Source organism: Coregonus clupeaformis, chromosome 1, assembly GCF_020615455.1.
Source record: "Coregonus clupeaformis isolate EN_2021a chromosome 1, ASM2061545v1, whole genome shotgun sequence".
In the NCBI taxonomy this organism is placed as follows: Eukaryota; Metazoa; Chordata; class Actinopteri; order Salmoniformes; family Salmonidae; genus Coregonus; species Coregonus clupeaformis.
The window spans coordinates 9,263,058-9,286,347 of record NC_059192.1 but is presented as its reverse complement, the minus strand read 5'-3'; the positions used below and the strand labels follow the sequence as shown (position 1 = coordinate 9,286,347).

Sequence of the window (23,290 nt, the reverse complement as noted above, 5' to 3'; positions counted from 1 at the left end):
TGCCCGTTGGTCTGGGGGGTGATATCCAGAGGACAGGCTGGATGTAATGCCCAAAGCTTTACAGAAAGCTTTCCACACCTGGGAGACAAACTGGGGACCCCTGTCAGAGACAATATCCGTGGGTAGACCATGAGAGCGGAACACATGTTCAACCAAAATATCAGCCGTCTCTCTGGCAGTGGGCAGTTTAGGTAGGGCCAAAAAATGAGCGAACTTAGAAAAACGATCAATCACCGTAAGAATTACAGTCTTTCCAGACGAGGGGGAAGTCCAGTGACAAAATCCATAGCGATATGCGACCAGGGCCGGCTGGGTATAGGTAGAGGTCGTAGATGACCAGCGCTGGCCTGGGTGGAGTTCTTACTTCGTGCACATACCGTACAAGCAGCAATGAAGGCTCGAGTGTCCGCCTCCATCGTGGCCCACCAGAACTTCCGTCGCACAAAGTCAAGGGTCCGCGAAACTCCAGGGTGACAGGTAAGGGGGAGACGAGTGAGCCCACTGAAGTACCTGGGAGCGAGCAGACTCAGGGACAAACATCCGGTTAGGAGGACCCCTCCCAGGGTCAGCTTGATGATGTTGAGCCTGTCTAACAATCCCCTCGATGTCACATGTGACGACCGCAATACTGCAGGTAGGAGGCAAAATGGGTTCAGGGTTACTACCAGTATCAACAGCCGAATGAACACGAGACAGGGCGTCAGGCTTGACGTTGCGTGACCCAGGACGGTAAGACAGAGAAAAATTGAATCTCCCAAAAAATAGTGCCCACCTGGCTTGACGGGGGTTGAGCTGCTTCGCTGACTGGAGGTAAGCCAGATTCTTATGATCCGTCCAAACGATGAAGGGTTGTTCCGCCCCCTCCAACCAATGTCGCCACTCCTCGAGAGCCAGCTTAACGGCGAGCAGTTCACGATTGCCAACATCATAATTCCTCTCTGCCTGAGAAAGTTTCCTTGAGAGAAAAGCACAGGGATGCAGTTTGTTATCTTCAGGAGAACGCTGTGACAACACCGCACCACCCCAGTGTCGGATGCATCCACCTCCACGACAAACTGGCGGTCGGGGTCCGGCTGCATCAGAATGGGAGCCGAGGCGAAGCGATGTTTCAGTTCTTCGAACACTGATTCGGCCCCTTCATTCCAAGCGAACGGTCGTGAGATGGAGGTGAGAGCGGTGAGTGGCGCCGCAATGCGGCTGTAGTCCTTGATGAACCTCCTATAGAAGTTCGCAAACCCCAGAAATCGTTGAAGTTGTTTGCGGGTAGAGGGGGCTGGCCAGTCCGTGACAGCAGAGATCTTAGCTGGGTCCATCCGCAACTCCCCCTGAGCGATGATGTAACCCAAAAAAGAGGTCTCAGACACATGAAATTCACATTTCTCCATCTTCACAAACAGTTTGTTCTCCAACAACCTTTGCAACACCTGGCGCACATGCAGTTCATGTTCCTGGGAGGACTCTGAGAAAATCAAGATATCATCCAGATAGACAAAAACAAACCGATTCAACATGTCCCGAAGGACATCATTGACTAGTGCCTGAAAAACAGCAGGGGCATTAGACAACCCAAAAGGCATAACCAGATACTCAAAATGTCCCAAGGGTGTGTTGAAGGCAGTCTTCCATTCATCACCTTTACGAATGCGCACCAGGTGATACGCATTTCGTAGATCCAGTTTCGTAAAGATGGTAGCACCATGAAGGAGGGGAAAAGCAGAATTAATCAAAGGCAGAGAATACTTGTTCTTAATGGTGATGTTGTTAAGTCCACGGTAATCAATACAGGGTCTGAGGGTCTTATCCTTCTTAGCAACAAAAAGAATCCCGCTCCTACAGGTGACGAGGAAGGACGCATAATACCTGCCGCCAAGGAGTCCCGAATGTAGTTCTCCATAGCCTCCGTCTCCGGCCGGGAGAGATTGTACAGGCGACTGCTGGGGAGCGGGGCTCCTGGCTGGAGGTCAATGGCACAGTCGTAAGGCCGGTGAGGAGGAAGAGAAGTAGCTCTGTGTTTGCAGAAAACGGATGCCAGGTCATGATACACGTCAGGAACATTAGAAAGATCCATGGACTCCAGTGGAGGTCGAGGCACAGTACTGGCAGGAGTCAGAGCAGAACACAAACAATTCACATGACAAAATGTGCTCCATGAAACAATTCTACCTGTCACCCAATCAATGTGTGGATTGTGTCTTATGAGCCAGGGGATACCAAGGACCAGAGGGGTCTGTGGGCAGTCGATAATATGGAATTGAATGTTCTCCTGATGATTTCCCGACACTCTAAGACAAACAGGAACAGTCTGATGGGTAATATGGGTCAACAATTGTCCATTCAGACCCTTAGCCTGCAGCGGACAGTCCATAGGAACAGTCTCCAAATCCATTTGTTGAGCCCACTCTCTATCCAAAAAGCTTTCGTCTGCACCAGAGTCAATCAGCGCACTAACAGAGAGATTCTGGAACTGCCACTGGAGGGATGCCTGGAGCAGAATGCGGGGAGAAGAGGAAGAATCCGCTGCTCGGCTCACCAAAACTTCTCCCATTAATGATGAGCCGGCCCTTTTCCCGGACGAACTGGGCAGGAAGGAACGAAATGACCAGCTTCTCCACAATACAGGCAGACCCGAGCCTGAATGCGACGTGCACGCTCCTCTGAGGACAACCGTGCACGACCCACCTCCATGGCTTCGGGTTCAGTGCTCCTCGTATCGACTCGGGAAGACACGGCTTTCTCCGTAGGGAAGATGCGGGGAGGAGTTTGTTGATGACAGACAGGTTGCTTGGAACTAACACTCCTCTCCCGGCGGCGCTCCCGAATCCGATTATCCAACCTGATGGTGAGTGAAATAAGATTATCCAGCGTAGGCGATTCATCATATGACACCAATTCATCTTTTAAAGTTTCAGACAAAGCATTGATGAACACTCCTTGTAATGCCTCGTCATTCCAACCACTCACTGCTGCTAAAGTCCGAAACTCCACTGCCATCTCCGCCACACTGCGAGCCCCCTGCCGAAGAGAAAACAACCGTTTCGCAGCCTCCTTGCCTCGTACGGGGTGGTCAAAAACCTTCCTCATCTCAGTGGTGAAGGCAACGTAAGCGTTGCAAATGTCCGACTGACTCTCCCAGACCGCGGATCCCCAGGCACGAGCGGAACCGCTAGTAGAGTTGATAAGGTAGGCAATACGGGCTCTTTCTGAGGCGTAGGTGAGGGGCTGTTGTTCAAACACTAACGAGCATTGAGTCAAAAAATCGCCACAGGTTCCCATGTTCCCGTCATAGCGCTCTGGAGCAGGAACAAAAGGCTCTCTGATCTGGGCTGAAGGGGTAGTAAGGGCAGACACTTGATTGGTGAGTAATTGAACCTGATTAAGCAGCACCTGACTGTCCTCAGCAATCGTCTTAAACAGGGTATCATGTTGGCCAAGTAAAATGCCCTGATTGGCTATGGCATTCCAAATTTGAGTGCACTCTGGGGTGGTATCCAAGCTACTGTCTGCTGGGTTCATAAGGGTCAGATCATACTGTTATGATTTACCAGTATTAGAACCCAAATGCAGACAAGTACACCAAGCCAGAGAAGGTTTAACAGGTTTATTTAAAATGTTCAATAGTCCAGGTTTCCAATAATAGGGGAAGAGCAAGTCCAGGTCACAGGGAGGGTAACAGATCCAGGTCAGGGCAGGTGTGGTACCGTAATGTCCTAGTGTCCGTGGTGAGTCCAAAAGAGAGGTCCGGTAGTGGAGAGCAGGATGGTGGTGGCAGGAGTGAAGCGGAGGCAGGAGTCAGGTTCCAAATATCTGTGGCACAGGAGAAAAAGTAAATAGAACAGGCCAAAACACAAAGAGCAAAAATAAACAGGTTGAGTCGGCAGCGAGACTAACATGGTCGTCTTGACTATGATCTGACGATGAGTGGTAAGTTTGACCGGGTCTTAAAGGCTGAGGTGATTATGGTGAATGAGCTGCAGCTGGAACCCTGACTCCCGCACACCAGACTTCACTCCTGCAATCAAGGACAGACAGAGGGGAGGGAGAGAGCAGAGAGAGAGCTACCTAGCAGCAGTAGGCCTAACAATTAAGGGGTTGGCTTTTGGTTTAAAAGCTTTGTTGTCGCTCATCCAGGGGATCACCTTACTATGCGCAGGGCTGGCATGCCTTGGGAGGACGGGTGCAGCAACTGTGGCCTAGACCAAATTGATGATGAGAATGAATCGTGAGTGTGTTCAAGGCAAATGAGCCTGTAGCCTCTGGTCCTCGTTCCTCTTCTTCCATGGCACGCCTCCCTAGGTATCTGTTGCTTATGGATGTCGAGGCAGAAACCATTCTATTTACCGAAACTGCCTGCATCAAATACATTGAATACTTGTCTGTGATTAAGTTGATCTATGATAACGAGCTGTAACCTTTGTTGACAGAGTATTGAACACAAAGCCATAGAAGTTTCTGTCCGACAACAATCCTATTACGTTGCTTCAGTAATTGTGAATAAAGCCTATATTTCTGTCTGATATCTGACTGGTTATTCCCATGCTCCACTCCTTGATGTAAAGAATCTGTTTATTTTAGATTAGTACTGAGGACCTCCCCGCATGTATACAAAAATCCTGTAGCTCTACTACGCCACCTATCTTTTTTGTGGATAAACCACATTACAAAGGCATGAATTTGGCAGTACGTCTAACCGGCCTCAACCGCACACCATGTGTAACAAAGCCAGCCCAGGATCTCCACATCTGGCTTCTTCACCTGCGGGATCGTCTGAGACCAGCCACCCGAACAGCTGATGAAACTTTGGCTTTGCACAACCGAAGCATTTCTGCACAAACTGTCAGATATCGTCTCAGGGAAGCTCCTCTGCGTGCTCGTCGTCCTCACCAGGGTCTTGAACTGACTGCAGTTCGGCGTCGTAACCGACTTCAGTGGGCAAATGCTCACCTTCGATGGCCACTGGCATGCTGGAGAAGTGTGCTCTTCATGGATGAATCACGGTTTCAACTGAACCAGGCAGATTGGCAGACAGCGTGTATGGCATCGTGTGGGCGAGTGGTTTACTGAGGTCAATGTTGTGAACAGTGCCCCAATGATGGTGGTGGTGGGGTTATGGTATTTGCAGGCATAAACTATGGACAACAAACACAATTGCATTTTATTCATGGCAATTTGAATGCACAGAGATACCGTGACGAGATCATGAGGCACATTGTCGTGCTATTCAATTGCTGCCATCACCTCTTGTTTCAGCATGATGATACATGGCCCCATGTCGCAAGGATCTGTACATAATTCCTGGAAGCTGAAAATGTCCTAGTTCTTCCATGGCCTGCATACTCACCAGACATATCACTCATTGAGCATGTTTGGGATGCTCTGGATCGACGGGTACAACAGTGTGCTCCAGTTCCCGCCAATATCCAGCAACTTCGCACAGCCATTGAAGAGGAGTGGGACAACATTCCACAGGCCACAATCAACAGCCTGATCAACTCCATGCGAAGGAGACGTGTCGCGCTGCATGAGGCAAATGGTGGTCACACCAGATACTGACTGGTCTTCTGAACCCCGCCCCTAATTCTTTTTTTAAAGGTGTCTGTGACCAACCGATGCATATCTGTATTCCCAGTCATGTGAAATCCATAGATTACTTTATTTCAATTGACTGATTCCCTCATATGAACTGTAACTCAGTAAAATCTTAGAAATTGTTGCGTTTTATATTTTTGTTCAGTGTACTTAAAGGTTTTTGCTTTTATCTGTCTGGTGTTAGATAGCAACTGGCTGGCTAGGCCTTTAGCCAGCATGAAACAAAAGCCGGGGAGGGGTTGCCCAAAACTCAGATTCCGTTTTCATGTTATTACATCAAGACACATGCCAAACAGAAGATTCTTACAAACTTCTTGATCATTTATAGTCATGATATATGAACATTGCTGACAATTCCATTTGGTCTAGCTTTTCAGACTTCCTGGTAGTTTGATATGAGCAAAAGTACTTTTTCTAAAATTAAGCATTTTTATCAGATGTTTTAGTCACTCAAAATGCTATTTTAAGTGGGAATCAGAATTGTTCAGGACCTTTTTACATTAGTAAGGGTGACTAGACCTCATGTCTGACAACTCAATGAACCCCCCTCTGGTGGGTTGGCAGCCCAACAGACCCACATTCCTCATGAATGCTGCCAGTAACTATATCCTTGCACATCACTCCAGTGGTTGTGACCGACATGCTTATCTCTCCTGACTTGGAGGCTTACTGGCATTTCGTTTGAGAACTTTAAGATGTGAAAGGTTGCTGATTCAAATCCCAGAGCTGACTAGGTGAAAAATGCGTTGATGTGCCGTTGAGCAAGGCACTTAATCCTAATTGCTCCTGTAAGTTGTCTGCTAAATTACTAAAATGTACACAGCCACCTGGTTTACGTGTTAGCATGAGACTTCACCATGTAAAGAGGAAGTCTTCTAACCCACTATTACAAAGAGATATCTTACAACACTAGTTGCGCAATATGTTGATGATGGCCATAGTCACTACAACTTGCTAAATACCAATAGGTTGTGGTTTCTAAATAATTCTGTATCATTCTATGTCAACATCACAGGGTTGCTACACTTTAGAATAATACCTTATTTGAACCGAATAAAAATGGGTTGCTAAGCTACGCGGTTAGCTACATATGTGTTTGTGCTATCACAACTGCATATGTAGCCAACCCGCCTGCACATGCCAACCCGCCTGCGCATTTTTAGTTATCTACTTTCTGAACATTCAATATCACATGTAATCGCCCCGCAACAGAATAGTTATCATCTTTTTTGTTCTTTTTTTTTTGTGACTGGTCTGGTGTATCTCAGAATTCAAATCAAATCAAAAATCAAATTGTATTTGTCACAAGCGCCGAATACAACAGGTGCAGACCTTACAGTGAATTGGAGGACGCAGCGATAACTTGTGGCAGGAGATCTATAGACCGATCCATGTCCCATTGGCCAGTGTCTCAATGTATGCAGTTAACCTCTTGAATGTAAACTCTCTGAAAGTGGGGCGGTGCGTGGTTCCGGTACCTGTTCTGACCGACATGTTCTCTTATAAATCGACGTGTGGACAACGTACATCATAATGGCTCGCACTCGGCGATAGCCCTAGTTCTCCGCCATCCAATTTCCCAGTGCGAAATCTGACATCATTTTGATACAAAAAATACTTTCTGTTTGTCACAGACGGACAACATGAGATGAAAGTGGAGTTCTGTCAGAGGTTCACAGGGGTGGGGGAAGAAGTTTTGATCGAGACCTTTGGAAAAAATTAACATTTTCTCAACACTAAACATACAAATATGTATTTTACAGTTATAAGGAAAGTGACATCTTCTAGTTAGTCGTTTTTATAAATTGATTGTTTCTATATCTAGAAAGCATATCAGTCATTTCAAGCCTTATTCATAGACTTCTGTAGAATAGGAAATACATACTGAAAATTGAGTACACCTCAGCAATTTCGAACTATTTTTACAATAAAGGTGAGATTTTAATCTTTCTGGCAGTATAAGCATGGTTAGTTATTGCTTATGGCCCTCTCATGAAATATCATTACTTTTGGAGTATGTCTATTTAGGAGGAAATCTACATTTTGCCATTATCATTCAAGCGGTTATTATCTGCTGATGTGGTCTACTGTACCTTTGAATAGCATTCTGGGAAGGATGAACCGGGCAATCAGCTTGTGGACATTCAGGTCAAAAAATTAATAAATCTGTAATATTAAACATTAACTTTCATGTGGGGACAGTGTGTATGTACTTCTTAGTGTGTATGTACGTCTTACAACCATCATAAACAGGATATGCATTTGTATGGCAATGCATATGCCTACATGGAAGCCTACAGTGGGGAAAAAAAGTATTTAGTCAGCCACCAATTGTGCAAGTTCTCCCACTTAAAAAGATGAGAGACGCCTGTAATTTTCATCATAGGTACACGTCAACTATGACAGACAAAATGAGGAAAAAAAATCCAGAAAATCATATTGTAGGATTTTTTATGAATTTATTTGCAAATTATGGTGGAAAATAAGTATTTGGTCAATAACAAAAGTTTCTCAATACTTTGTTATATACCCTTTGTTGGCAATGACACAGGTCAAACGTTTTCTGTAAGTCTTCACAAGGTTTTCACACACTGTTGCTGGTATTTTGGCCCATTCCTCCATGCAGATCTCCTCTAGAGCAGTGATGTTTTGGGGCTGTCGCTGGGCAACACAGACTTTCAACTCCCTCCAAAGATGTTCTATGGGGTTGAGATCTGGAGACTGGATAGGCCACTCCAGGACCTTGAAATGCTTCTTACGAAGCCACTCCTTCGTTGCCCGGGCGGTGTGTTTGGGATCATTGTCATGCTGAAAGACCCAGCAACGTTTCATCTTCAATGCCCTTGCTGATGGAAGGAGGTTTTCACTCAAAATCTCACGATACATGGCCCCATTCATTCTTTCCTTTACACGGATCAGTCGTCCTGGTCCCTTTGCAGAAAAACAGCCCCAAAGCATGATGTTTCCACCCCCATGCTTCACAGTAGGTATGGTGTTCTTTGGATGCAACTCAGCATTCTTTGTCCTCCAAACACGACGAGTTGAGTTTTTACCAAAAAGTTATATTTTGGTTTCATCTGACCATATGACATTCTCCCAATCCTCTCCTTGATCATCCAAATGCACTCTAGCAAACTTCAGACGGGCCTGGACATGTACTGGCTTAAGCAGGGGGACATGTCTGGCACTGCAGGATTTGAGTCCCTGGCGGCGTAGTGTGTTACTGATGGTAGGCTTTGTTACTTTGGTCCCAGCTCTCTGCAGGTCATTCACTAGGTCCCCCCCGTGTGGTTCTGGGATTTTTGCTCACCGTTCTTGTGATCATTTTGACCCCACGGGGTGAGATCTTGCGTGGAGCCCCAGATCGAGGGGAGATTATCAGTGGTCTTGTATGTCTTCCATTTCCTAATAATTGCTCCCACAGTTGATTTCTTCAAACCAAGCTGCTTACCTATTGCAGATTCAGTCTTCCCAGCCTGGTGCAGGTCTACAATTTTGTTTCTGGTGTCCTTTGACAGCTCTTTGATCTTGGCTATAGTGGAGTTTGGAGTGTGACTGTTTGAGGTTGTGGACAGGTGTCTTTTATACTGATAACAAGTTCAAACAGGTGCCATTAATACAGGTAACGAGTGGAGGACAGAGGAGCCTCTTAAAGAAGAAGTTACAGGTCTGTGAGAGCCAGAAATCTTGCTTGTTTGTAGGTGACCAAATACTTATTTTCCACCATAATTTGCAAATAAATTCATTAAAAATCCTACAATGTGATTTTCTGGATTTTTTTCCCTCAATTTGTCTGTCATAGTTGACGTGTACCTATGATGAAAATTACAGGCCTCTCTCATCTTTTTAAGTGGGAGAACTTGCACAATTGGTGGCTGACTAAATACTTTTTTTCCCCACTGTACATCCGCAAAAAAAAAAAAAAAAAAAAAGACATGTACGGGGCCAAGGACATTATGGATCACAATCACTACTTGCTGCAATGGTAATGTGACTTGCAGATGATATCTCTAGTAGTACTTCCCCCAAATGTCTCTTTATAAGGCCTGACATTTTGAGTGAAAAGACACCTGCACTTTCTGGTTGAAGAAACACTTCAAGGAAGACGCTTCAGTTTCTCTCTTCTGAATTTGGTGAGGGTCTTTATGATTTTATAATATCAACAGGGCTATGCCACAAGAAGTCTGGATTGAATCCCGGCCATTAATTTAATCGCAGATTTGGACAATGCACCATTTAAAGCTAATTTCCGATTTGAGCCGACATAAGCAGCGTTTACTGTGAATGTGGTCTCTGCGAACACGGAAATATTGCCTTTAAAACGTGCATTGCCGACCAAAGCGAGATCAGATTAAATCCTGGCCAAAATTGTTGTATTTGTTGTTGCCAAAAACATTGTAGAATTTAAATAACTATTAAACATGCACGTCTTTTGTTCTGACATTCAGCATATCTATCCATCTATCTACCTATCTCCTACATTAATCTGTAATGCTGTGGTTTTTCCTGAGTAATACACTTTTTGATATAATTCTGTATCTAGGAAGAACTGCAGAAGAAGGCCCAAAGGTCCACCACGATTCTCTATCCATCATCATGGGAGTCATAACTGTGTCTGTTCTTGCCTGTGTCCTCCTCACTCTTCTGGGAACTGGAGCCCTCCCCCACAATCCTCACTGTAAGTGACAACCAATCCCATTTGGAATCCAGTCTATTTTGAGTTTTCTTCTATTTACTGTTCTAACCAATTAGTGATAGTTAGGCATTTAAAATACATCGTTTTCTCTCCAGATACCTGTCCAAGTGGGTATACTGGACCTGACAGCACAATACCCCATTGCTACCGATTCGTACGCAAACAAATGGGATGGCAGCAAGCACTGGTAAGTGTCCAATTTGAATCTAATCAACACTTCCAGTTACAGTGATGGTGTAAAAGAGAATTTTAAATAACTTACATTTCCAATTATATAATTACCTTTTTTTTTTATTACACTGTAAAGGGGTTGCCGTGAACTTGACCTACTGCAATATAAATACAAGGGCTGTCAAAGTAAATAAGTTAACTCATGTTAACTTTTTATAATTTTAGTGCAATAATGTTTTAATCGTGATGAATCATATTGTTTGAAAGCGTTAGAAATACAGTGAAAACATCCAAAATACAGAACCTATTCAGCGATAAAATGTTACCGTAATCGGAATGAATGAACGGATTAATTAAATTCATTGAGGGGGATTGGTTAGTATTTAACAGTATTTTACTGTAATTACCAGGGATTGGTGCAAGCAGGTTGGCTGCTAGGTAAATTGTTTACACATGAAAGCATTTTAACCCTAAAAGCGGCAACGTATTTTTCAATTAAATGCGCCAACGGTGGTAATTTTTTACCCCAAATTGGTAATGATTGCAGTAACACATTTTTATTTTATTAACCTTTTGTAACTGTCACGTCCGTTGTGTAAAGGATCGGACCAAGGTGCAGCGTGGTATGCGTACATAGTTGTTTATTTTAATAAACACCGACAAAATAGCAAAATCCAACAGACCGTGACGTTCAAGACGCTAACCATCAAACAAGCCAAACAGAAACAAGATCCTACAACTAAGGTAGGCAACATGGCTGCCTAAGTATGATCCCCAATCAGAGACAACGACCGACAGCTGCCTCTGATTGGGAACCACACCCGGCCAACATAGAAATATATAAATTAGATTTCACACCCTGACCAACCCAACTAGAGATCTCAATGTCAGGGCGTGACAGTAACACAAGTAAATGGTTAAATGCCCCAAAATGAGCATATATTTTAAAATCTTAACACATTTATAGTCAAATTTGATGTTACAAAAACATATATTTTGAATTGTTTTCATGATTTGAAAAGTTATTATGATCTATTTCATCCATAGCCACTTTTTCTGTTATTCGAAGTGTTGTGTTTCTACTCAGGCTGCGTCTACACAGGCAGCCCGATTCTGATATTTCTTCACTAATTTGTCTTTTGACCAATCAGATCAGTGCTAAAAAAGATCTGATGTGAATAGATCCGATGTGATTGGTTCAAAATACCAATTAGTGGGGCCTCCCGAGTGGCGCAGCGGTCTAAGGCACTGATCAGTGCTAGAGGCATCGCTACAGATCCGGGTTTGATCCCGGGCTGTGTCGCAGCTGGCCGCGACCGAGAGACCCATGAGGCAGCGCACAATTGGCCCAGCGGGACAAGACTGTAACTAACAATTGGATATCACGAAATTGGGGAGGAAAAAAACACAAATAAAAAGAACAATTAGTGGAAAAAGATAGAGGCTGAGACATTTCACTGTTGATAATACCCAAAATTACCATACAAATTACAGTTTTCCATTACAGTGTACCACTACTGATCAAATGTCTACATAGACAAGGCTTGTAAAAGAAATCAATGAAAACATGGATGTTTCTTCCTAAAGGATTACTGTAAGAGAGATCGGGGTACCCTAGCTGCTGTGCACAGCGTTGAAGAATACCAGCTTCTCCTTTCCATGGTGAAGCAGACCCAGAGTACCTCTGCTTATGCCTGGGTAGGACTGAATGATCTTGAGAAGGTACAAAAATCCTTAACACTCAAGTGGCACTTAATCAGGTCTTATTTCATATCTCTTTAATTTGGACATTCGATAAGTTACTACTGCCCTTCAAGAAGATGTTGATAACCTTGAAATGTTCTCCCTGACAGGAAGGGAATTATGTGTGGACTGATGGGTCATCCGTCAACTGGTTCTGGTCCGAAAGTGCCAAAGCTCAGCAGTGGGGAGAAGAAGACTGTGTGGCACTGAACTCTTATTCAGGTCAGTAAAATTGTTCTTGGATGTGTGACACTTAGGCCGAGATCCCAATCCGTATCGACAATGTGCCTTTTAAAGGCAATATTCCCGTCATTCAGGGAGATCACATTCAAGGTAAACACTGCAGATGTCTGCTCAATTGGAAATTACCTTAAAATGTCAAGCACGCTACAATGCAGTTTGGTTTGAATCCTAGCCCGAAGGGACCCTGTGTTAAATACATAATAATATTAAGGGAACCATTACATGCCTAATAAGCAGTGTATAAACCCTGTCAAACGTCACGGTAACAAATCATGTGATATTTGTAATTTTCCCATCTGTCTCATTGAGTGCTGTCGTTATTCTTGTGTTGTCTTCAACTGAGACTAACTGGGACATTGTCCTCTACAGGGGCTGAGGGCTTCGACGACATCAAGTGTGACAGTGGCTGCACCTTTGTCTGTATGAGAGTGCTACCAAGTGGAGTAGCCTAAGATGATAGAGGAGTCCAGCAGTTATTTGGCCAACATACTCTGATTTTCTTTTCTACTATCGCACGCAAACTCCTATGCGTTGATTGAGGACCGGTTGAATACTTGAAGACAATATGATAAAAAGTGATCTAATGGCAATTACATTATCTTTGGTTGCCATTTTCAATTGTTAAAGTTATTGTCAGGTTGATTCTACAACTGCATTTTCGCTCATGTTTTCTGCACATTACTAGCCTTAAGCTACCAACCATTGAGGCGCCCACTAAAGGTTTATCCACAAACAAACGGTTCAATCCCCTCACTAACTCACAACCGACTGTTATCTAAGAACACAGACAGGATAGTGTTGAAGGTACGGGTAAAATTAGTCTCAACACTCAACACATTTTTAATGGTTCGCCTATTATATGGAATATTGAAAGAATTGTTGGAATTCTTGCGTCCCGATTATCCCTCAATGCTTCCATGCCTCTTTGAATAAAACCTTTCAGCATCACCCTTTCTCAGGCATGGTCAATCTATTTTACATATCATTTCCTATATAGTAGCTTGATTGTTAGGTGTCTGGTACCTTCTACCATGTGTGAGACATCAAGGAGGTGATACTAACATCACGTGGCGGTCGGTGCCGTTTAAGATGAGGGAGGATGATTATTTCTTTTTTTTTATGAACATGGCCTTATTTCTATTACAGCATAGTGGATGACATGCCATTCACCCAGTTCAATGTAACATTGATAGGTTTTGCCTACTAGCTACATGACATTATAACCATCATGAGGTTGCTACAACCTAGTCTATGAATGAAAGTTTAAAACGTAGGTGTACACAGGTCGAGAGAAAGATTTGAGGTGACAGAAAGACATGGACAGACTGTGACATATTCAATACTGCCTTGCAAACTCTTGCCTATATCTAGCTGATCGAGGGTGTAATCAGTAGCTCAACAGTTGCAAACGAGAGTTTCTATTGGAAAAATTCAGGTATGTTTATACCCGTTTCATTCCGCTTTCTTCCGTTTAAGAAATGTTTTTCAACAGACTCGGCGGAATGAATACATCCCTGATCACACGCAAACACAGTTCACTTTCATAACAAGATACAAACAGCTCGTTGTATTCCTTCTCGCATCTACGCATTTTCCTCCTCTCACCTCTTCCCTTTGCTTGTGGACTTCAATGCACAACACATCAGCTGTCTGTGACCAGGCAAAAAAACCTTTCCAAGCCAAACATTCATATCATGACAGCTACGCACAGCCTACATCGTTGTCACCATATTAGCTAAAGTAATGTCATAGTCAACATACTGTAGCTAATAGAACTAACATGTTAGCTAGTAAACCCGCTACAATCATGCAGTACAGTCTATAAGCAATTAGCAGTTACACTGCCCGGTGGCAATAAATTAGAATACCAAAAGCTTACCATGACTTGGAAGAGTTCCGATGTTGGATAGTCACAGCCAGCTAGCTAACATGAGTAGGCTAAACTAGCTAACTGCATTTGCTACCTAAGTAAATATAATTGAAAGTAATTAAAAAAAATGAGAAATATATAGCTAGCTCTCTCTCTCTTGATCCATTTTTATTTTTTTATCAAAGCTGTTCAACTATTGTCTTTCTCTGTCTTTGAGTCAACTACTCACCACATTGTACAGTGGGGAAAAAAAGTATTTAGTCAGCCACCAATTGTGCAAGTTCTCCCACTTAAAAAGATGAGAGAGGCCTGTAATTTTCATCATAGGTACACGTCAACTATGACAGACAAAATTAGGAAAAAAATTCCAGAAAATCACATTGTAGGACTTTTTATGAATTTATTTTCAAATTATGGTGGAAAATAAGTATTTGGTCAATAACAAAAGTTTCTCAATACTTTGTTATATACCCTTTGTTGGCAATGACACAGGTCAAATGTTTTCTGTAAGTCTTCACAAGGTTTTCACACACTGTTGCTGGTATTTTGGCCCATTCCTCCATGCAGATCTCCTCTAGAGCAGTGATGTTTTGGGGCTGTCGCTGGGCAACACGGACTTTCAACTCCCTCCAAAGATTTTCTATGGGGTTGAGATCTGGAGACTGGCTAGGCCACTCCAGGACCTTGAAATGCTTCTTACGAAGCCACTCCTTCGTTGCCCGGGCGGTGTGTTTGGGATCATTGTCATGCTGAAAGACCCAGCCACGTTTCATCTTCAATGCCCTTGCTGAAGGAGGTTTTCACTCAAAATCTCACGATTCATGGCCCCATTCATTCTTTCCTTTACACGGATCAGTCGTCCTGGTCCCTTTGCAGAAAAACAGCCCCAAAGCATGATGTTTCCACCCCCATGCTTCACAGTAGGTATGGTGTTCTTTGGATGCAACTCAGCATTCTTTGTCCTCCAAACACGACGAGTTGAGTTTTTACCAAAAAGTTATATTTTGGTTTCATCTGACCATATGACATTCTCCCAATCCTCTTCTGGATCATTCAAATGCACTCTAGCAAACTTCAGACGGGCCTGGACATGTACTGGCTTAAGCAGGGGGACACGTCTGGCACTGCAGGATTTGAGTCCCTGGCGGCGTAGTGTGTTACTGATGGTAGGCTTTGTTACTTTGGTCCCAGCTCTCTGCAGGTCATTCACTAGGTCCCCCCGTGTGGTTCTGGGATTTTTGCTCACCGTTCTTGTGATCATTTTGACCCCACGGGGTGAGATCTTCCGTGGAGCCCCAGATCGAGGGAGATTATCAGTGGTCTTGTATGTCTTCCATTTCCTAATAATTGCTCCCACAGTTGATTTCTTCAAACCAAGCTGCTTACCTATTGCAGATTCAGTCTTCCCAGCCTGGTGCAGGTCTACAATTTTGTTTATGGTGTCCTTTGACAGCTCTTTGGTCTTGGCCATAGTGGAGTTTGGAGTGTGACTGTTTGAGTTTGTGGACAGGTGTCTTTTATACTGATAACAAGTTCAAACAGGTGCCATTAATACAGGTAACGAGTGGAGGACAGAGGAGCCTCTTAAAGAAGAAGATACAGGTCTGTGAGAGCCAGAAATCTTGCTTGTTTGTAGGTGACCAAATACTTATTTTCCACCATAATTTGCAAATAAATTCATTAAAAATCCTACAATGTGATTTTCTGGATTTTTTTCCTCAATTTGTCTGTCATAGTTGACGTGTACCTATGATGAAAATTACAGGCCTCTCTCATCTTTTTAAGTGGGAGAACTTGCACAATTGGTGGCTGACTAAATACTTTTTTTCCCCACTGTATTTCAGTACTAGATTAATTATCTGATCCTTTGATTGGGTGGACAACATCTCAGTTCATGCTGCAAGAGCTCTGATAGGTTGGAGGATGTCCTCAGGAAATTGTCATAATTACTGTGTAAGTCAATGGATGGGGGTGAGAACCATGAGCCTCCTATGTTTGTATTGAAGACAATTTACCCAGAGGAGGATGGAAGCTAGGTGTCCTCCGGCTACACCATGGTGCTAACCTAGAGGGTGCTGTTGAGGCTACTGTAGACCTTCATTGCAAAACAGTGTGTTTTAATCATTTATTTGTTGACGTGAATATAGTTAGTATAGTTTTATCTAAAAAGGATAACATTTTTAATGTTTCACTATAAAAAATAAATAAAAAATTCATTGAGGAGGATGGTCCTCCCCTTCCTCCTCTGAGGAGCCTCCACTGGAGGACATATAGCGGCTTGCTGTAGTTGAGAATGGATTTCTCACTCACCAACGTGCATAACTCACCTCGTTAATTCATTCAATAACTTGGCACAAAACCCAATACATAGAAACAACAGTGTAAAGTGAAGCATATTTTCCAAAGTGAACTTTCCAGACACATTTATTGGGCTTATAACATTACTCAAATACAGTGTATGACCATTGTAAGCAATAAAACAGGCTTCAGCTCAGAACTGCTTCTGCAATTCAAAGTGCACCAAACGTTTGAAGGTCCATTGCAGCCGATGTTAATCTCAATATCAAATCATTTCTGGGTTACAATTAAGTACCTTACTGTGATTGTTTTCAATTAAAATGGCCAAAAAGAAACAGAAATTGCTTCTTAGCAAAGGGCAATTTCTCTAGCAAGTATTTTGCTAGGACTGTCTGGGAGTGGTCTGAGTGGGGAGGGGAAAAACTGAGAATTAGCTGTTATTGGCAGAGAGATTTGGAACTATTTTGGTCTATTAACTAATTTACTGCATGGTGATGTCACCATGGAAGGCCAAAACTACATCCCACCAAAACAGGCTGAAATCTCAGGTGGTCTTTTCAAAAAGCACTTACACTAAAAGGGCATTATCATATTTTTCACAATTTCACAGTATTATTCCAACCTCATAGTGTGGAAATATAAAACACAGGAAAATCACATTTTTGACTGCACTGGGCCTTTAAAATACTCATATTTTTTTTTATTCTCTTAATATATCTTTTAAAATGTTTATTTGTATTTTTCTTTACATATTCAGTTTTTCAGCAGTACTGATAAGTATACTATATACAACAAAGGCCAAGACACTCATCGGTTCATCACTTAGACAGAATATCCTTTCCGTTGTTCCTTTCGTAATGACCTACTGTTACAAGGCAAGGATGTAAGGTCTAGCTCTCTTGGGTTGTTGCAGTCGGCATGCCTTGTAGGTGACGGTGATGACGATGCAGCTATGAGCCTTGCAGACCTTCTCTGTCTCAACCACTAGGGGCATTGTCTTGATAAGTCCTTAAGATCCCATTGGTAGCAAGGTGTCTATGTACAAAGTCCCAATCAGTCCTACTCAGTCCGTGTGAAGAAGAGGCTGTACGAAATAAATGCTTCAGCGTTTTAAACATTTTGTTATCTCCCCCAAAAAGTATCAGTATCAAAACAGGTTTCATAATAGGTATATTTGTAATGGACGTGTTAGTTAGCATGTGTTGGAATTCAAATAGTTCTCGATGTACGTATGAAAAGTAGTAGTCCCTTTGCAAAGCAACGCAGAGTCTTTTACTTGGTAATGTTCAATTTCTTGTTTTCTCTTTTCACATTAAATAATCTTAGATGAGATGCAGGTGTGGTTTCCAGTTGTTTTCTTCCTTCCTTCCCTCTCTCTCTCTCTCTCTCTCTCTCTCTCTCTCTCTCTCTCTCTCTCTCTCTCTCTCTCTCTCTCTCTCTCTCTCTCTCTCTCTCTCTCTCTCTCTCTCTCTCTCTCTCTCTCTCTCTCTCTCTCTCTCTCTCTCTCTCTATCTCTCTCTCCCCCCCTCTCTCTCTGTCTTTGTGTCTTGTTCCTGTGCTCATCCAAGAGAGAGACTACTTTAGCAGCCACTCATTCACTGGAAGAGAGGAGAGGGACAGGGTGAGAAGAACACTACTTTATCTACACATGTATGTCTAGCATGGAGCCCTTTCTATCCAGCAGCATCTATAACATTCATATTAACACGACAATATATTGTTAGGATTGAGACCAGAATGCACTGAACATAGCGATACGGTGCTGTGGTGTGCATGTTAATATTAGCAATGTATGCTAAATAACAGTATTTCTACAGTGTCTGTTAGTTAGCATTCTGTTAGTGTCCCAATATACATTTCCCATTCAATTAGCCCACTGACACCTAGCTATGAGGGGGCTGACTTTCCTCTGCCTTCAAGGTTTAACCTTAGATGAACAAGTACAACTAGTGTAATTAAAGACAAGAGACAACCCTGCTGCTATTGTGCTGTTTCTGTTTACTCTCTGGGGGCGGGTTGGAAAGGCAGAGTAAAAGATACTGTAGGGGTGTGTGGGTAAAAGTGTGTGCGTAAATATATGTGTGTGTGTGGCTGTAAGCCTGATAATGTGTGGGCGCACACATTCTTCTCATTCTTGTGTGTGTCTGTGTGTGTGTTTCAATCTCTCAACAACTGCTGCACAGAATAAGAATTTCATCGGAGAGCGAGAGGATAAGAGAACAGAACAGTCTTGCTACAGTACAGTAGATCCTGAAAGAAGAATACAATGAATAATAGGGGTTACCTCTTGCCCTCACTGTATATATGCTTCAGGGGTAAAATTCACATTTTGTGCAGCAGTTGCCCAGATATATTGGCTGAAACAGAGGAGAGGAGATGGTAAACAGACTGCATGCAGAGTCCCTGAATCACACTGAGATGCTGAGTTGGCTTTGTAGTTATGAAATAGTTTGGCCCACACACTCAGACGCTTCAACACTTGTTGGAAATATTGCTATAATATACATAATATACAATGACTCTTTCAAATCTATAAACGTTAATGCTTTACTTACAAAGCTGATAAGACTATGTTTTAGGTAGTTAATAGCTTTATGAGGGGCACAAGCAGACATATAGAAAACAACCAAGGTAAATGTCCATGACTCCTTCACCACCATTTTGTAAATGTCTGCTAGTCAGACCTGGTTTAAATAAATCGCTAACAAAATGGTGGTGGTGGGTGGATTGGAGCTGTGTTTACCTCGGTACTGAAGCTTCTGGGCCCTGTTGTTGGGACAGTCTTTGCCCTGCATGCTGAAGTTGATGTTGGTCCGGATGCAGCGGTTGTTCAGAGGTTGGACAGGGCGAACATTGTCACTCATACTCAGGAAGATCTGAGACGGCTGGTTCTGACTCAACAGCCGTAAGGAGTGCATCTGGAGAGGAAAGAAGAGGAGAGGAGGGGGAACGGGTGTTCATGAACAAAAAGAGAGGGGTAAAGAGGATGGAAATGTAGAGTATGTAAAAGAAGGAACGAGAGGAGAGGAAAGCAGAGATGAGAGAGGATCGGAAGTGAAGAAAAGGCACATTATTTCAGTAAGACTGGGAGAACAAGCCATGTGGAGGAACATAATTGCTGTTTGACAGTCTTATGTAACTAAGCAGTAAGAAGCTACTGTTGAGACAGACCTGCATCTGTGTGATGTACACTGGCTTATTCATCAGGATCCACGTGGCCGTCTCAAAGCAAGGCGGGATGGTCATCGACCCGTCATATGTGATAAAACTAGAGGTTTCTGGGTAAATCTCCTCGATGTTCAGGCCCATCAGTAAATATGCATCATCTGGAGAAGACAGACAAGATAGACAGGTTTCAATATTACATCTTAATATGTTATATAGCAGAGTTCTTCAGTCCTGGTCCTGGAGAGTTACAGAGTTCTTCAGTCTTGGACCTGGAGAGTTACAGAGTTCTTCAGTCCTGGTCCTGGAGAGTTACAGAGTTCTTCAGTCCTGGTCCTGGAGAGTTACAGAGTTCTTCAGTCCTGGTCCTGGAGAGTTACAGAGTTATTCAGTCCTGGTCCTGGAGCGTTACAGAGTTCTTCAGTCCTGGTCCTGGAGAGTTACAGAGTTATTCAGTCCTGGTCCTGGAGAGTTACAGAGTTCTTCAGTCCTGGTCCTGGAGCATTACAGAGTTCTTCAGTCCTGGTCCTGGAGATCTACAGAGTGTGCATGCTTGTGTCCTAGCTCAGGTCCAACACAAGCACTTACTAGTTGAAATAGATTAATTTGTGCTAGGCTGGAACAAAACCCTGCACCCCCCGTGGGTCCCTAGTTCCAGGATTGTAGAACACTGCATTGTAAGCTTGTATCAATCACAATTAATGTCCTCTCAAGCTAATATTTAGTTTAGAATTTACATGATATATTTGTCTTACAGTCTCAAAACGTACTACATCCACAACTGGTGTGCTCATCATTTACGTGTAGATGTTTTGCATATTTCTAATTTTACACTGAGCTGGTATCCCTCCGACTCCTTGACAAGCTTTTGGTATAGCATCCCTCCGACTGCTTGACAAGCTTTTGGTATAGCATCCCTCCGACTGCTTGACAGGCTGTTGGTATAGCATCCCTCCGACTGCTTGACAGGCTGTTGGTATAGTAATCCTCCGACTGCTTGACAGGCTGTTGGTATAGTAATCCTCCGACTGCTTGACAGGCTGTTGGTATAGTAATCCTCCGACTGCTTGACAGGCTGTTGGTATAGCATCCCTCCGACTGCTTGACAGGCTGTTGGTATAGTAATCCTCCGACTGCTTGACAGGCTGTTGGTATAGTAATCCTCCGACTGCTTGACAGGCTGTTGGTATAGTAATCCTCCGACTGCTTGACAGGCTGTTGGTATAGCATCCCTCCGACTGCTTGACAGGCTGTTGGTATAGCAGATTGCATGACATACCCCCTTTTTATTTTTCATTTATTTTATTACTATTATTATTATTATTTTTTTTTTTTTTTAGGGGGTAGATCAGGTTTAATATTGCATATAGACTGTGGTTTCCATCAATGTAATTGTCTGCATCATTTCCAATCCCTCATATATATTTTTTGAAATATATTTTCCTTTATTATTTTCCCCTAACCCTACCATCCATTCCCTAATTGGAGTGAACTAATGGACAACAACACTTAGGCTTCTACTTCCAGCTTATGCATCCTACATACATTTTACGGACACAGTATATTTTACATTAGTTATCTTGTTATTTTTAGTCCCACCCTTCAGCTCCACTCAACCTCTCCCATCTATCTCTGAACACCATTCAGTTTTGGTTTTTATTTGCCATATATTTTTCAACTGTGCTGTTTCACAAAAGTTCTGAACCTTTCTATTCTCATAGTTTCTAAAGATTGTAAATTAAAGATAAACATTTTTGCTAAGAGTAGTATTATATTATTGATTGATTGACTAGGACTTTTCAAATCACCCAGCAGTGCTATTTGCAGAGTTAGCTCCAGGTAAATGTTGCAATTCTTCAGCCATTCCTGAACCTGCGACCAAAAACAAGCTACATATGGACAGTACCAAAACAAATGATCTAATGATTCTGTCTTTTCGCAGCAAAATCTGCAGAGCTGGGATGGTTGTATCCCCCATATATAACATTCTATTGGTTGCAAGAATTGTGTTTAATAATTTAAATTGGAAAAACTCTAAGTTTTGAATCTGGTGTCATTTTGTGTATCAGTTCATAAACCATGTGCCATGGAATCGGTATATCGAAAATCTTTTCCCAACTATATGGCACAGCTATCAATTTATTGGTCCTGAAATGAAGCTTTTAACCAATTTTGGTCTTTAATGCAGGGCCAACAGACAGGTTCCTTACTTTCTCCCCCTTCCACTTGCTTCTTACATTTTGCCGGTAATGCTACAATTAGTTGGTTGTAATTTTGGGTATTTTCATAAAGCCACGCCCCCAAATAGGCCACACCGCCTGAACATAATTTAGGGATTACATAAAAAAAGACCCATCTGCTGGGTCAACCCAGCATGAAAGTGAATAAAAACCCAATTGATGGTTCTTTGGGTAATCCAAAGACGTGGCCTATTGGGGGCGTGGCTTCCAGACAGCTATTTTTGGCAACCCATGAACGTATATGTCATTCATGTTACATTTTTCACTGCAAATCTCAATTTTCTTTCAAGATTTTTGCACACTACATATTTTATTATAAAATGTATAACATTATTTAAATATTATAACAACGTGTTAACTATCCCAACAGTGGGATTTGCATAGGCACTTAAAAGGTACTCATACGCTTGTGTAAGCCTTATTAAAGCTACAAAAGTGTCAGTTCCCAACCTTAACATGTGTTGACAATACAACAGAATAGATTAACCGGAATTACATTTACTATCACGGGTGGCCAGAAATAACTATCTGAAAGCCATGTCCCTACTAAACCACACCTCCAGTCTTCTGATCTGACCCGGTGGATCATAGCTCAAAACCCCAGAATCAACAACCCAACTTAAAGAAAACAACGGGTTTTTTGTCCTATCTTGCAACTGTCTATCTATCCCTCTCTCCATCATTATCTCTCTCTCTCTCTCTCTCTCTCTCTCTCTCTCTCTCTCTCTCTCTCTCTCTCTCTCTCTCTCTCTCTCTCTCTCTCTCTCTCTCTCGCGCTCTCTCTCTCTCTGTCCATTTCCCTCTCTTGCTGTCCATCTCTCTCTCTCTCTCTCGCTCTCTCTCTCTCTCTCGCTCTCTCTCTCTCTCTCTCTCTCTCTCTCTCTCTCTCTCTCTCTCTCTCTCTCTCTCTCTCTCTCTCTCTCTCTCTCTCTCTCTCTCTCTCTCTGTCAATCTCTCTCTCTCTCTGTCCATTTCCCTCTCTCGCTGGGGGGGAGAGAGAGAGAGCGAGAGAGCGAGAGCAAGAGAGAGAGCGAGAGATAGAGCGAGAGCAAGAGAGAGAGAGCGAGAGAGAGAGAGAGGTGTCAGGGTTGCCCTGGAGTGGGACTCTGACAGGCTCTTTATGGTGTGATGGCTGGGCTATGCCCGGGTTGGTGAAATATGAAGACAGCAAGTCGATAGCGGAATAGAGGTGGACAGTGCTAACAGGGAGAGTGAAAGTCGCTGGGCTGGAATTGACTCTCCCTCCTCCGTCTTCCTCCTCCTCTGGAACTGACTCTC

The 23,290-nt window shown here is 43.0% G+C and overlaps 2 protein-coding genes across 3 annotated transcripts in view; one reads left to right on the top strand and one right to left on the bottom strand.

The window, feature by feature from the left end:
- The first annotated feature begins 9,636 nt into the window (after positions 1 to 9,636).
- Positions 9,637 to 13,387, top strand: LOC121581947 (alpha-N-acetylgalactosamine-specific lectin). Its single transcript, XM_041897367.2, has 6 exons — positions 9,637 to 9,719; positions 10,130 to 10,264; positions 10,378 to 10,469; positions 12,041 to 12,175; positions 12,307 to 12,418; positions 12,809 to 13,387. Exons 2-6 carry the CDS (start codon positions 10,183 to 10,185, stop codon positions 12,889 to 12,891), a joined length of 504 nt encoding a protein of 167 aa, XP_041753301.2. The 5' UTR covers positions 9,637 to 9,719; positions 10,130 to 10,182; the 3' UTR covers positions 12,892 to 13,387.
- A 4,731-nt stretch (positions 13,388 to 18,118) lies between these two features.
- Positions 18,119 to 23,290, bottom strand: part of LOC121582576 (carbonic anhydrase-related protein 10) — a 311,162-nt gene continuing 305,990 nt past the window's right edge. Inside the window, exons 8-11 of one of the 2 annotated variants that reach the window (XM_041898596.2) lie at positions 19,779 to 19,933; positions 19,351 to 19,525; positions 18,892 to 18,964; positions 18,119 to 18,205 (exon numbers count right to left, since the gene is read on the bottom strand). In XM_041898596.2, coding sequence (XP_041754530.1) covers positions 18,930 to 18,964; positions 19,351 to 19,525; positions 19,779 to 19,933 — 365 coding nt within the window. In that variant the 3' untranslated portion in view covers positions 18,119 to 18,205; positions 18,892 to 18,929. The remainder of the gene's footprint in view (positions 18,206 to 18,891; positions 18,965 to 19,350; positions 19,526 to 19,778; positions 19,934 to 23,290) is intronic. The other variant, XM_041898680.2, reaches the window with a different exon arrangement.